Source organism: Hyposmocoma kahamanoa, unplaced genomic scaffold (assembly GCF_003589595.1).
Source record: "Hyposmocoma kahamanoa isolate Upper Pololo Valley unplaced genomic scaffold, ASM358959v1 224, whole genome shotgun sequence".
NCBI lineage: Eukaryota > Metazoa > Arthropoda > Insecta > Lepidoptera > Cosmopterigidae > Hyposmocoma > Hyposmocoma kahamanoa.
Window position 1 is genome coordinate 5,754,130 of NW_020653743.1, and position 16,196 is coordinate 5,770,325.

The following is a 16,196-nucleotide window of genomic DNA, read 5'->3' on the forward strand; positions in this document are numbered from 1 at the left end:
ACACGTGTAGAAGATTTGGCAGTATGCTTTAAATAATGTTACTTTAACTTGCTTACTACAACGTGCAAATTGTCGGGCCAACATGTTGCACCTAACTGCCAGCGCCTTTTGTTCCCTTCCCTTTCGATGTCTAAATGTTTTTTGATGTCAAAATTTTTGTAACTTTCGAGGTATATTGTCTAAGTAACAATACTAGGACTAAAGAAGGATGGCGACATCCCGCGTATTTTGTGACTCAGTGTTTTTGACGACGTGCATTAATGAGACCTATCAATACTTGTGATTCATTATCAAAGCATCAAAAAATCTAATTGAGTACAGCCTGTAGAAGCTGGGGTTATAAAGTTGATATAGATTATGTTTATAATATTGTCCTGAATTTAGCTTTAGAAGTCTGTTCGTAGTAGCAGAAAACAACAAGTTTTCAGTTTGTTCTCAAAAATAATAAAGAACTTCCCGAACATTCCCAAATCTGCCAAACTCTGCCACATTTAATATAACTTATCATGTTCTGTAGCAATGAAAATGAATAAAAGTTAAATCCGCCCAAACGACAGAAATCTGCCACAAATTGTCACACTGTTCTCAATATTAATGTGGCATTAACATTTTGACAAGAGAGACCTCTTGTCAAACCGTTCCTTTGCAATTTTCATTATCTCTCATTTAATATTGTCTAAATATTTTTGTCACATTGTGTTTTATTCTTTGCTTCATGTCATTACTGTTTAATGAATTCTTTTAGTAACATTTCATAGCTTTAGTGTTTATGTGTGTACCATAAAATAACCAATTTAAAGTTAAAAATAAAAATATACGTACAAGAACGTTATCTAATCTATGGTCGAACTGAATCAATTGCGTTGTGTTCTTGCATCTATTCTAAAATACAAGTTTTAAATTTTTTTTATTCCCGACTTCTGAAAATATACAAAAATATATTGATAACTAGGCATAAACCAAAACGCAAAATTACGCCAGCAAAGTCTATGAACGTCTCTTCGTCTTTATTGGGGCAGCTTTGGCCATCCTGTTTTTGTCAGTGTCATATTTTTCGACTTTAAGTTTATGATAAAACTCGGCCGAAGCAAGGAGAGCATGCACAGGTGGGGTTATAGCTCTGAGAGCGCATATATTTGTGGTGTCTTTCCCCAGACCATGGCACATCTTTTGTCTTCTCCTGCGCGCCCCTACACCTGCACACGCGAGGACCTGTACAACGCCACTGATAATGCTGTGTCAGTCGCTGAGTACTAGTCCTCACATATATAAACGTCAGAGTCTACACGCGAAAAAGAAGATGATAAAACTACTTTCGACTCTCAGGAACTTCCAGGATTTCTGTACGTTGTAACAAAAAAGTGAACGCTTGCACTACCGGTATACAATATAGTATTTTCTAGTCTGAAGTTGAAAGTACTTTTATCTAGAATTAGAGAAAAGGAAACATTCTGTGATTGTGTTCTTTCTTCCTTTACTATAAAACTAACGTGCTTCCTCAGACGATCACTCGCGCGTGTGCGTGTCTGCGGGTGCGCGTTGCGGCGCGGCGGGCTGCGTCGGCGCGGGCCGCGGCGCCGCCTGCGACTACGTCAACGCCAACTTCATCGACGGCATGCTGCCGCACGTCACGCCCAACGTCGTGCGCAGGATTCGGAGGAAGCTCGACAAGAAAAACCGCCCTCACAGGTAAGACTTGCACATTCGTTTAAGTGTAATACCATTAAATGTTCAAAGTCTGCATCTGACTCTAACATTTGGAAACGGGAATAAACGCGTTTACATACGAATAGGTTTTTTTCACACCTACCCAGTTTCCCGACGTTTCGGCAAGGTTGCACGGCCAAATCCCATGTGCCTGTAATTTCACCAGCACCCTTACCCTTCAAAACCGGAACACATTAATGCTGACATTACTGCTTGACGGCAGAAATAGGTAGGGTACTACCCTGGATGAACTGTTTCACAAGGAGCTCTACTGCTACCAAAATTCCGTCTCCCACGTTTCACGCTTATTCTTACTTGTAAACGTTTAACATTAAATCGGTAACTTATATATTGACCAACTAGCAAATGGTACAATAGTACTATACAACAGTTTAGAGAATAGTACAATAAACAAACAAGATATTTATTAAGTAGCAGTAGAGTTCCTTGTGAAAGAGTTCGTCCAGGGAAATAGTGCCACCTTACCTATTTCTGCCGGCAAGCAGTAATGTGAGTATTACTGCGTTCCGGTTTTCAAGGGTAGGGGTGTTGCACATGGGACTTGTCAACTTATGCCTCAGGGTGACGGGCGCAGAGGCATTAACCCTTCGAACTTTGCGTTTTAAAGCTTTGCAGTGGCACTGCAACTGTTATGGAATGGTGTTATTTCTATTTATTCCTTGATTTTAATGTTTAATGATAATATTTAATCTTCATCTTTTCATAAAATACAAATGATAGGTACATATGGAAGGTTTTGGGTTTGATTCCCAAAGGAAAGCTTGCTTAAACTGTAAACGAAATCTAACTATCTATTGTTATTTTTGTGTTATAGACAACCGTCAATAAAACCATCAAAGCCACCTCCTAACCTGGCCGAAGGTATCGAATCGGCCTTCCTCAACATCGAATTTTCCGGCATCGTGGAGTCTGACGAGCAAAATGAAGATTCTGACAGTGAGAGGAGCGATGAAGACACTGAGTTGGATGACGTTTATGTTGATATCGGTACGTATCAATAACAAAACAATGCTACCTATAGACTGTTCTAATCCATTATATACGAAAAGAAACAAAAGAGTGTGATTAAAATTCTAAAGCAGTCTCGCAGTAAATCTAATAAGTAGTATATTTCGAAGATTTCGACTTGATATCTCATCACGTTTTCCAACAAAACTCATTTGAATAACATCGTAAAATCATATTTGAAAAATGGTAGTCCAAAAGTGAAGTTATTTTTCAATTATAGATGTATGACTAGTCGATGGTTTATGGTCTTTTGGATTACCGTTTGGTAGTCCAAAAGTGAGGCTATTTTTCAATTATAGATGTATGACTAGCCTATGGTTGCATAGTGCTGTACGAGAAAAAAACATTCGGTTTATTCAATGAAAGTTTTTGTAATCGATTATTAAATCGTAATTGAACAAGTATAAGTGTAAGGATTAGAAAGAGGATTTAAAATTAAGATTTCGGAAATTTTAAATAATTATGCTTTTATAGGATATGTGAGGAAAACCACTAATAATATAGATTATAATTTTCTAATTTTGTGTATGAAATATCATTACTCAGTATCGAATCTCATATTTTTTGGTAGTAATCAGCAGCGAAATCACAAACAGGGGACACAGATGGCAACGTTATTTTCACCTCTCTGAGTGCATGCTTAGGTTCCTGTTTCCCCTTAGTGAGCGCCTTGTGTCAGATTTTGTAGGCTATTATAGCGTAGGTATTTTCGATTTTGTATGAGAGTGACGTATCAGTTACGTAGTAAGTATTAAGTAATCTGTGCTTAGGGTAACGGGCGCAGTCCTCTCAGATTTTTACGATTTAAAGTTTTGAGTGACACTTCAACTGCTATGAACAGACGTGTCGCTTACGTTTGTTGCCCGAGTTTACCACCACCACCAGGTGCACGACTTGTACGTCCCGTCACTTGATATCATAAAGAAAGTCCATCTCGATTACTTGTAATGATAATTTGTTAATAATTTAATGAATAACCACGAAACTTTTAAAATCTAAAGGTTTTTAGGACACTATTTTTTCTATAGAAAATTACCTTAAACGTACCTTAAAAGCGGTAATTTTTCAAGTTAAAAGTTAGCTAACTAGTCTGACAACTTTATAATAAACAAATATACTTTATCTACATAATTATGTACCCTGTAAAACGACGTTCTCGTTAACTTGATTAAAACACATAGATGGCGAGAAAACTAGAGTGAAACTGGAATGGCTGGTTTGGCGAAGGCGGTACATCGCTACGCAAGGCCCGACACCGGCCACACTCGACGCCTTCTGGCGTATGATCTGGCAACATCGCGTGCACACTGTCGTTATGATCACCAACCTCGTGGAGCGCGGCAGGGTGAGTCATTTGATCACTTTTCAACTCCAACTTATCGGATATTGGGCGCAATAGCACCTGATACGTGGATAAACTCCACTGGTTTGTTATTATTATTGATATAAAGATCGAACAAACGCAAATCCTTTGATCGGACTGGACTCAAACCAGCGTCTGTTGCTTAAACGTGGCTACTCACGTGGTAACAAACTAGTGGAGTATTTTTACACAAATATATGAATATCATGGTAGTCAAAACATCACGACGTTCTATAAAATAAATGTGGATAAACGTCAAATTAACTGACTGTGGACATTACCAACACTGCATACCGACACACTCATATCTAGAGGAAATTCCATTTGGCTCTTCTAGTCTGTGTGTGTCCATGGTACCCGCGACACAGGGTTTCCCTAGTTTCCCTAGTGCGGGGCTATGTTGAGTGTGTGCGTTATTATTATTATTAGAAGGTAAAAAAACTACGTTGCGTGACATGTGTGAGAAAAGATTTTATTCGCTGCCATTTCGCTAGTCATAACATGAGGTTCTTGAACACATCATAGAGAGCTTATAATATGTGTATAGATAAAGCAGTGTATGGAACTGTACAAAATTAGGCATTAAAACATTCGGGTGATGTTTTTATGAAACTCGCCTGTCGGCTGGTTTCATAAACCCACACTCGTACTTTGATGCCTTTCATTATGTAACTGTGACATAAACTGCTATTTTAGCACTTTGTAAGTAAATCTTGGCACTCTTTCAGCTTTCAAATTTTGTCGACTTAAGTCGGATATGCAATATGACGCGATGCTCATAATAAGACTTTAAATTGGTTGTGGTATAAATATGACCTTGTTTGAGTATATTTAATGAACTGCCTCCGTGGCCGAACGGTTACCATGCCGGACTGCCACGCAGAGGTCCCAGGATCGATTCCCGGGTCAAAAGAAATATTTGTATCGCCCACATTTATTTCTCTTGTAAATTTGGGTGTAATTTGTGGTTGTCTATGTGTGTGTCCATGGTACCCGCGACACAGGGTTTCCCTAGTTTCCCTAGTGCGGGGCTATGTTGAGTGTGTGCGTTATTATTATTATTATTAATTGATTGAATTCCTATACATAGCGCAAATGCGACATGTATTGGCCGGACGGCGGGCGCGGTAGCTCCGCGGACTTCGGCGGCGTACACGTCACGCTGGTGCACGAGGACGTGCGCGCCGCGTATACAGTCAGACACATGCGCGTGCGCAGCCTCAAGGATAGCATCTCGCCGCCGCCCAGAAACGGGGTATGTTGTTGGATAGTATGAAAATTATATTATGTCTTAATATGCAGTGAAAACGGTGATAAAAGAAAGGGACAAACAGAAGTTACTGTGCCGACTCTAACTAAATGGATAAGTTCAGGGGAATAACAATATATTTTGTTTATTTGACATTACAAATACAAAAAACAATAATATGACTAAATTTGTAAAAACAATCTTACGCCAAAATTACATTATGCTTTTACATTTATGTACATTGCGAACGTGATGTCGTTCTTTTTAACCGACGTGAAAAATGGAGGAGGTTCTACATTCCACTGTATTGTTTTTGTTACTTATGCGATTTGTAAACCGATTTTTATGTACCTTTTTAATATTTCTTTTATTTATTTTTTATTTTCAAATAGATGTAACTCCACGAACTTTTGAGGTCGTTTTTTTTTTAAATAAAAAGTTATTTGTAACTCCTCAACAGGACAGTGATTCGTCAAGCCCGAGCAGCTCCGAGGGCGATGACATGGGTCGTTCAGTGGTGCAGTACCATTACACGGTGTGGCCGGACCATGGCACGCCGCGGCACCCGCTCGCTGTGCTGCCCTTCGTACGTGCGGCTTCTGCTGACGCTGGCACAGTACTTGTACACTGCAGGTTTGTCTACTGACACAATTTTACATATTCGGGTATAATATTTCATTTCATATAGCACGATTCCAGATATGTCAAACATTTGAAGTTTCTAGAGATGTGGTGATGTAAAATCGAATGAAGAAAATGGATTTAACGTCTTATCGACATAATTTGTAAGGAAGAGGGAATCGATTTACAGAAGATTATTTAAGAACAAATAATAAACAAAAAATAAAAAGTATTCAGTTATTCCGTCAAGTTACCAAAAAAGTACAAAAAAAAATTAACTTCAACCAAACAAAAAGTCAGCATAAAATCAACTGCAATGGAACTAAATTTGAACAATTACTCCATAAATATCACGCAAAGCTCAAAATACTTTTATTTTTAAGAAAATGACCCGCATACAAGGTGTATGCACTCGTGTTGGCGCACAGTGGACCCAAATTGATAATTCTTGGACATACTGGTGGAGTATCGAGCTAATTTTTTTTATAATAGATAAAAAAGTTTTTTATAATAACGGTCCTAATAACTTTTGTTCTTGTATAATTTTTAGAAAAGTTGATAGTTTCGGAGAAAATTTTTTTTTTTGTATGGAGAAATATACATTTTATTTTTTATCTCAAAATATACGAAAATGTTATGTGTGTGGGTTACTTACAGTATAGTTCTAATAATTTTCTATGTACAAAAAAATAATCCGTCTGCATGTACTTGCGGCTTTGTAAGTAAAGGTGCGGCAAAATTACTAACTCTTTTATGTACTCTTTTAACAAAATAAATGAGCTTCGACTAAAGAAAAAATAATTTTAGTGTAATTTAGAGAGTGTTATAACAATAACACGAAAGTTAAGTAGAAACTAGTATATTGTGTAACAAATAAATAACAAATCTAAAATTTTGACACCTTTTTACGTAAAGCCACAAGTACCTGCAGATTGATTATTTTTTACTTGATATAGAATGATTGGATTTATACTGTAAATAAACCACACACATTACATTTTCCTACACTAAGAGATAAAAAATAAAATGTATGTTTCTCCATACAAAAAAAAAAAAAAAATTTTTTCTCCGAAACTATCAATTTTTCATGAAATTATACAAGAACGAAACTTGTTAGGAATGTTATTATCTATCATATAAAAAAAAAAAATTAGCTCGATACTCCACAAGTTATTCCTATGTCCAAGAATTATCAATTTGGGCCCACTGTGTGACGGCGAGATACAAAACAGCCGATTCGATGTATCGATTTTATGGTGTAAATCTCTATTGATAAAATATTCCGTTTTACGCATCAAGTAATTGGGGTAATTTATTTTTATCTATCTTTTAATTTCCTTTACATTTAATATATAGTATTTTTTATATAAAATTACAACCGCAACAAATATAGTTTGTCTTTGCTACATCATGACGAATTTACTATTTCTTTTTGTAAGCTGAATGAAAGATTAGTTAGAAATAGTATACTACAAAGTAAAAATTGGAAATGTCACAGGACTCATCTTATGTGAAATGGACTATAATTCTTTTCAATAATAAAGTATTATTACGCTCTGGACCACAACGAGGTCGACGATGGAGCGAGCTTAGTCAGGAGATTCCTATTTATTCAATTGTAAGACGAGGTCATTGGTGTCAGGGACATTATTATTATTTATAAAACAAAATACCACGTCATAGTGTTTTCGTCCACAGCGCTGGCGTAGGCCGAACTGGCACCTATATAGTTCTTGACGCACAACTGAATCAACTCAAGTTGACTGGCACTCTTTCTCCCCTTGGCTTCCTTTGTCGCGCTCGGACGCAAAGAAACCACCTCGTACAGACAGAAGAACAGTACGTCTTTGTCCACGACGCTTTATTAGAACATGTCCGATCTGGTAACACTGAAGTCGAATTCCCTAAAGCGAGAGAATACCTATCGAAGCTTCTCGAACCAATTACGGAAGAGGAGTTAGCGGTTCTCGATTTAAATCCTCAGAAAAACAAAAGTGTCATTGACCTTACGACCGTTAATGGAAACGGAACCGAGAATGGTGACACGATCAGTATTAAAAGTCAGAGTGAAAAAGAAATTGTTGAGAATGGTAGTCAAGTATCGATCAAAACGGAGGACTTGAACGGGAGCAAGTCCTCTTTAAGGGAGGAGGATAGTGAAGTCAAAGAGGGAGTAAATGGCATTAATGGGGAGGAGTCTGAAGGAGTCTACGATCTTGCGCCGAGGTCTACCGATACGTATAGCAAGAAGATGCAGGCGTATAACAGCTTGAGTGAAGCTGAAAAAGAGGAGATAAGAAAGTGAGTTTATTCTTTTATTTACTATTTTATATAGGATAATGCCGTTATATTTGACAGATACCGTCGTATAGTAGAAAATATTTTAATACTTTCGTGGTCTAAAGTTTTATCCATTTCATTACCTGCTTATTGTAAAAGGCTAAAAACAACTAAAACAAAAAAAAAAAATGTAATTTTAACTAATTTATCAACATTATAATCAAGATAGTTTGTGTAGCAAGAACAAGACGCGAACATTACTGTTTGTCATTAAGAGTCACGAAATAAAAAAACAATATCAGCACTGCTCTCGTATAAAGCACAGCACAGCTGTCATATAAAGTACGCATAGTTGTGCCTTTTTCGTTACGAGGGCAGTGCTGTCGCCAAAACTCGCACATTCATTATATTAACTGTCTCCGTGGCCGAACGGTTACAATGCCGGACTGCCACGCAGAGGTCCCAGGTTCGACTTCCGGGCCGGGAAAAATATTTGTATGGCCTACATTTATTTCTCTCGTGAGTTTGGGTGTAATTTGTGGTTGTCTATGTGTGTGTCCATGGCACCCGCGACACAGGGTTTCCCTAGTGGGGGGCTATGTTGAGTGTGTACGTTATGTTTATGTTCATACCGTCTTTGAAACCTTGATTATGATTGGTTGTAGTTTGAAATTTAAAAAGAAAAATCAAATTCTGGGCTGTTAATATAATTTTTACTTTACTTTGTTGGTACATCGTCGAAAGTTCAATACCATCGATATATATTATTGCAAGTTAGGACGTTTTAATTTTATATTGAAATTTCAATCAATGTGCTGCCATCCAGCGGTTAATAGCCGAACGACGACGAATTTGAGATGTTTATTTAGTTCTCCAAAATAGAAGCGAGCTAAGATAAGGTTTACTTTCGTTTCTTGTAACAAAAAATTTTTTACAAGAAACGAAAATGATTACAAAAACACAAAATTAAAATTTTATTAAAATTAAATAAAGTAAGACTTAATGATGATACGAAACACCACCATAGATAATATCATAAGTACGACTTTAATTTTTACACTCCAAAGTAGCGAAATAAGGCATTTTTTATTTTCGAGTTTCGCGCAGATAATTAACGCGACCATGACGTGCAAAGCGAAAATGGGACTGAGCTCAAGTTTGCGGAACTCCGCGAACTGTTGGCACACGTGCCACACAAACTAAGCATTTCTACTTATTGTTCTGTGGTATGAGTTTAACAAGTCTGTGTCTAAAATATAACCTTTTCTTTATATTTATAGGGTGAACAGAGCAGAAAACTACGCGTTACTAGAACGTATGCGTTCGCTGGCTAATAAACATCACTCTTATCAAGGACCACCGCCTGTAAATTTACTGGAAAAGCAGTTTTTGGTAAGCATCAATATCGACAATTATTATTGTCAAAGTGCACAAGTACCGCAAAAAATCTAGTATATAACGTACAAAAGATTGTCAAACACTATCACTAGTTTAATTGTTACCTCTGTGTCTGCTACCTTGTATCTGAAAGATTGTGCGGCGCCCTCTATGTCAAATTATGGTACTACTATACTCATTTTACTTTTTTAGCTGATAACGCGATCGTGCGTAGAACCTAGCGTGTGCGCCCGCGCAGCGCACAACGTCGAGAAGAATCGTCTCGGCGGAGTTCTGCCTTCCGACTCAGCTAGGGTTATGCTAGTCCCTAAACCTGGTGTTGACGGTAAGCTTTGTTTTCTCGATAGCACATTTTTTTTTTACTTTTTCATTTTTAAGTAATTTGATATTAAATTTATGAGTATTACAGCTGAACCATGTCTTGTAGCAATATCAGCTTTCGAACAAAATTTTTTTAAGATTATCAATCAAATTGGTGATCTCCGGTCTTACAAAGTCGAGGTTTGATTCTGGAATGTTACAGAGTTTTTTGACGTCCCTATACATTTTTAAGTTATATACGTAGCCACAGGAATGTGAAAATTTTTATTTTATTTTATTTATTTGTTTAGTTCAGGCTACAAGACACATACATACAATATACTACAAGCACTATTTCTAAATTAATCTACACGAATTGCACTTGTCGGCGACGACTGGCGCAATTAGGTGTCAGGCAACCGACCGCGGAATCGGCACCCTTCGGCCAAAATTTTTCCTTTTTCGGCTGATGATTGGTCGGCACTCTCACAACGAATTAAAATTCACGTTGTGGCGGGACTCTAACCGCTCGACTCTCAGGGTGTATTTGGCTCTATGTACTCCACCATCTCCTCAGACTTCAATACTCAATACTCAATACTCAATACGTTTATTGCAGACCATAATGTTACAATGTTAGGTGGTAGTAGCAGTTAACATTATGGACCCTGTAAGGGCACAGCAAAACTAAAAACAACTGCATGCACAGTTGTTTTTACAAATTTAAACTTATTCTATTGTAAACTAAATAACTAATATAATGAAATGATGATTAACTTAGACAATTACTTGTTATGTAGGTATTACTGAACAATATAGATTAATCCAAAATAAAATATTTAAATTTGAAATTTGAATTAATTAGATTATTATTGTATTAATATGTATTTTTTGAAATTAAATATTTAAATAATCATTTGGAAATACTCTAATTGTCAATTGTTGAAATACTCGTGCAGTGTATAATAGCTTTTTGATATTAAATATGATTTTAAAGTTTTTATAAATTTAGTCGTTTCTGTGTCGTTTCTTCGTGGAGTAATACAGTCGATTAAAAGCCGAATAATGTTCGACAATGTTTTCGTAACAGGTAGCGAGTATGTGAACGCGTCATGGGTGTGCGGGCGACGGCGTCTGCGCGAGTACGCCGTCGCGCAGCACCCGCCGGCCGCCGCCGCGCCTGACCTCTGGCGGCTGCTTTGGGACCACACTGCGCAGCTGGTCTTGGTGCTTACTGACATGAACGACCCCGTACGTACCACAACATTACCGACCTATTACGCTCCACGAACGTGGCGGCTAATGGTATTAATCCTTAGTGGTTTTCCTTCCTATTCTTATCAGGTCAAGGACCTTACAAAAAATGTATTACATAATAAGGAAAATAAACTCTGGATCGAAGGATCAACTTATGTATTGGAAATGAAACTATTTTTTCGGATCTAAATCGTGCGTATTTGTTTTTTAAACAAACTAATGTTTCGCCCTTTACCGGTCCGACTTTTCAGTTGGTTTATTTGAAAAAAAAATAAATAAAAAAATACTTGACTTAAGATCCGAAAAAATAGTTTAATTACCAATGTGTAACAATCGCGAAATACTAAATAAAACTCGTTATGTATAATTTATAGACACTCATTAAAATTTTTTTATTTAATATAGAAAAATATAACGTTATCCTTTATTTTTTTTATAACACTAAGTGATGAGACGAACAAGCCCCGCGTCTGGTGGTAAGCGACACGCCTGTCCATTTGCAGGCCACTTAGAGCTTTAAGACTGAAAGAAGATCAGAGGGACGCTGCTATTGCACCCGTCACTGAGAAATAAGTTGACAAGTCCCATGTGCCTGTAATTTCACCACCACCTCTACCTTTCAAAACCGGAATGCAGTAATACTCACATTATTACTTGGCGGACGAAATAGATAAGGTGGCAGTACTTCACTGGACGAACTTTTGCACAAGGAGCTCTACTGCTACTAAATTCTCACAAAATAAAATTAAAAATTCATTTGCTCATTTCATCCACCTACCGTCTTGATCTGTATATGTAATAATTTCAGGAATGCGAAATTTTCTGGCCCACTGAGGACGACAAAGAATTATTCATCGCTAATTTTAAAGCGAGTTTCATATCAAAAGAGACTTATGTTGCGTACCGGAAATCTGAACGAAAACCACAAACTCCAGTAATCACACCTCCAGAGCCCGAAACGAATGGTTTAAGACGACAAGAAAGTGATTGTGCTGATGACGAAAGACTTATACCTGAAAACAGTTCCCCATTATCCGAAACTGAACCTCAATATCGCTTCGATAGAACTGAACTACGTTTGGAAAGACTCAGTACAGGGAACAGGGATTTATCAGCGCGAAAATCCATTGCGAACGGGGACCTATTCTCGTCATTATCCGAAAAGAAAAATGGTCCAAAGTCACCTAGAAGCCCTTCGAAAATGTCATTGAAAAACTTTAAAATAAGTTCCCCTACGAAGTTCAAATTCCCGGAGTGGGGTTCCAAGACAGCGGGCTCACCTCCTGATATGGCTCCTCCCCCGCCCCCTGTTGCCCCCTCTCTTACCGTTGAAGAAGAAACAGAACTCCGAAGACCATGTTACACATTCGAGAAAGTAGACTCCGTGCCAGAAAGCATACCTTCAGACCGCATCATAGAAGTTATAAATGTCAGCGTTCATTCTTTACAAGACGATTACCAACTAAGCGTGAAGTTTATCAAATGTAGTCGATGGCTTGACGCCAACACGACGGAATACAATGCTGGGAAGCCAGATGATAATGAATTTGTAAAAGCTATAAGGGAAGCTACGAGTGGGAATGAGAAGGAAGATGCCATAGACCGTTTGATAGAACCGTACAAGGATTCGTTCGCCTTGATTGAGTTTGTTGCTGGCGCACAGATGGAGTATAAGAATGGACCTGTTGTTGTTGTAGACAAGTGAGTATAATTATAATACATTTTTACTGATTGTAAGCATTGAGAAACTCCGAGTTTTATTCTCGGTAGGATCAATTAGAAAGTGTCCTGTTTTGTGGTGCCCACAGGCTTCTTTCAGTGCCATGATGCTCGTAAAGATAAATAAATAATGATTTGAGATCAGTGTGCTATGACTGTCTGACACATTCAGGGTTACATAGGACTAAATACCTCTGTAGTTTGTTCCAAATCATTTTATGCGAAATGCTCCAAAATCAGCGTCACCACCTTTTTCCCGTGGTGATAATAGCTGAGTGGGATCCTGTTACATACGCCACAGCCGCACAAGTGACATTCAATCTAATTGTGTTGAATATTTAATGTTTGCTCTGTTGTAGTGTATGATTTTATTTTTATTCCTTTTTTTCCTGTTACTTTTTTTTAAATTTTTTGTTTTAATTTAGCTACATCTTTTTTTATCTTCATTTTATTACTAAGTATATTTGTGTTGTGGCGTAGTAATAAACGATTTCTATTCTATTCTATGCTAAATGTAAACAAAACAGTTTGGTTGAATTTCTAAAGCTATCACTCAATAAATGGAATAAATAATACTTTCACGTATATTTCGAAGATTTTGACTTGAAATGTCATCGCAGTTTCTAAACAATATTCATTTAAATAACATCGTACAATCGTATTTGAATTATGTAAGTGAGGTTATGTAATGAAAACCGCTAGTATGCCTCGATTAAACAAATCTATTCAGTAAAATTGACCATCACTACACTGTCTATGGTCGACTCAGTGACTCGTTTCTTTACTATTTTGTTTAAAATGGATTGAAATGAATTATACTATGATATGGCCCAATCTATGAAAGTGTATTTACTCAATGTAGGGTGTAGATTATATAAAATTCAGCTCTGAAAACGAGTTAAATGTTTATAGGTACGGCGGTTGGAAAGCTATGAGCTTTTGTACGTTAAGCGCAGCATGCGGTGGCGCTCGGGATCCTAACGCGGCCGACCCCTCAGCTGCTTTCCGTCCGCGCAGCGATGACACCGCCTCACTTTATTGCTGGGGGGCTTTAGCTGCCCATGCGAGATGTGGAACACACCAACAACCGCATTCGTTGAGCGCCTTATTGGCCGCGTATAGTGCTCTGGCTGGCTACGGACCTATGTTGCCAAGACCGTTGAGGTAAGTGCGATCGCGTGACTACAGTGACCTCACCGTCTCGCAATACTTGGGTAAGGCCTTAGCAGCTTATGTGAGATGTAGGACACACCAACAGCCGCTCTAGCTGAGTATCTTTGTCGCGAAGTTCGCTTAGGTATGATGAACCCTTGTAGGGATGTCATCATTAAATAACATTTTTCTTTCATACATGATTTCATGAATAAATGACATCAAAAATACAGGGTGAAACATTTAAAATTGCAAGATAATAATTAGATTGAGCTTACTGTTTTGAAGTAGTTCCATTCATGTGCAGGTTTTCCGTTTCAAAATTTGACGTACTGCATTTCCCCATTTTATTTTTGTGCTTTGAGTATAAAAATTGTATCAAATTTTCATTGAAGTTAGTGTTTTTAATTAAGGCATGGATCAGTAACTCAAAAGGACTGCTAACCGCGATACAAGACAGCTTAGTCTGGTATTTAGTACCTCTTGATACACTCATCGAGTATATAACCAGAAACAGAGATGAAATGTCATTTAATTTGTTTTCAAACTATTCTGCCAAATCGTTTCGGTGACAACTGCGTTCCGATTGGCCAGCTCGAATTCGAAACAATTGACGGGTGTCTTCAATTGTTTCTATACATATAAACTACTTCCAGGCTATTGATCAGTGCCATCTAAATATAAGACGGAATTATGACCTTTTACAGAGTTACGATCTTGTAGTATGGAGATTAGCAGCCCCTTGAGTCATTGGTCAATACAACATACAGTTTTAAATTGATGGAAGCGTTAATCTATTATGATTTGTCCTTAGGTTATCAACAGCATCGCAAGAGTCTCGGTAATACAACTCTAGTACAATGAGAGAATACTCAACGCGTTGTGTGCTCGCCCTTTCCTATGACCAAGTTAAGGATGTTACTAATCCTCAAAACATCATACGTAACACTTCGATCACTTTTTTAGTCGCATTATCGAACTTTTTATACTGTTTCATTGTAAAGTTTTTTTATGTATAGTTCGTATAAAGATAATTACAGTTTGTGGCCAGTAATAAAACGTTGTTAAAAAGTCAATATAATAGAGTTTTATAGAAAATAATAAATGATTTAGCGGCAGTTTCCTTACCGAATGCGCTTGGAAGTGTTTAAAATATTATAGTAGGAAAAACTGTGCAATGAAACGAACGTATTAAAGAATGTCCTATAGTAAAGTTACGATTATACCGTCAACGTACAGTCACGAATATAAACAATAGAATTTATTATTTTTCGTAGTTTGTTTCACGTTCGCGGCAAATTGGAATGCTCAAAACAATAATAAGTTTAGTGGAAATTCGACTTTATAAGGCTTCTTTTCTTATGAAATAAGATGTGGTTGTGTGCATTTAATAATATTTATGAAAAAAATCATAGATAAAATGTCAAATTTTTCTAGCATTTTTTTATCAATAGCTAGACGACATTTATTTGCGTAGTTTGATTTAGACTTTTTTAGCACTAACTTTTTTCTGATATTGTTATTAAAAATAGCATTTGATTGGAATAATACTTCAGTATTGAGTGCAATACATTCGTCACTTGCATTTCGAAATTATAAAAATATTTTTTAATTGTTTTATTTTCATATCCAGGTATTGAAAATATTTTGAATGTTCGGAGAAATATAGGCGTAGTCGAGAAAGTGTATAACGTATTTATAATTCCTATTAAATCAAGTTTATGGTCCAGTATTTTTTATTATAAGAATTGTAATAATCCTAGTGTTTATAAATATAAATGTGAAGACTGCTTTTTAGTGGTTTGTCAATTAAGAATATTCGGTGTTTTGTTCGATGTGGTAATAGTCTAGTTCTATCGAGATAAATATTTGTGATTGTAATAAGAACACTTTCATGTTTAATTATACACGTGTTTTCTATTTCTCGATAGAATTGAATTATAGTTTTCTGTACAATTCATTAGCAAAATGATTGAGACGTGAGTGGTGTTCAATATTTTATGTATTTGTACGCACATACATATCGATGGTTTACTAGAATAGTGGCCTATCTCAAAAATACTTACGAAGGCGACGAATCGTACGCCTTTTATTGTCGTGTGACTATTTTAACAAATTTTA

At 36.8% G+C, this 16,196-nt stretch overlaps 1 protein-coding gene across 1 annotated transcript in view; it reads left to right on the top strand.

Annotated features, from left to right (window-relative positions):
• LOC113228264 overlaps positions 1-15,363 on the top strand; it is a 74,986-nt gene extending 59,623 nt beyond the window's left edge. Inside the window, exons 8-19 of the mRNA XM_026461530.1 lie at positions 1,503-1,689; positions 2,543-2,715; positions 3,918-4,081; positions 5,190-5,354; positions 5,809-5,981; positions 7,668-8,270; positions 9,530-9,641; positions 9,840-9,972; positions 11,038-11,198; positions 12,013-12,905; positions 13,836-14,087; positions 14,890-15,363. Coding sequence (XP_026317315.1) covers positions 1,503-1,689; positions 2,543-2,715; positions 3,918-4,081; positions 5,190-5,354; positions 5,809-5,981; positions 7,668-8,270; positions 9,530-9,641; positions 9,840-9,972; positions 11,038-11,198; positions 12,013-12,905; positions 13,836-14,087; positions 14,890-14,920 — 3,047 coding nt within the window. The 3' untranslated portion in view covers positions 14,921-15,363. The remainder of the gene's footprint in view (positions 1-1,502; positions 1,690-2,542; positions 2,716-3,917; positions 4,082-5,189; positions 5,355-5,808; positions 5,982-7,667; positions 8,271-9,529; positions 9,642-9,839; positions 9,973-11,037; positions 11,199-12,012; positions 12,906-13,835; positions 14,088-14,889) is intronic.
• The last annotated feature ends 833 nt before the right edge of the window (positions 15,364-16,196 follow it).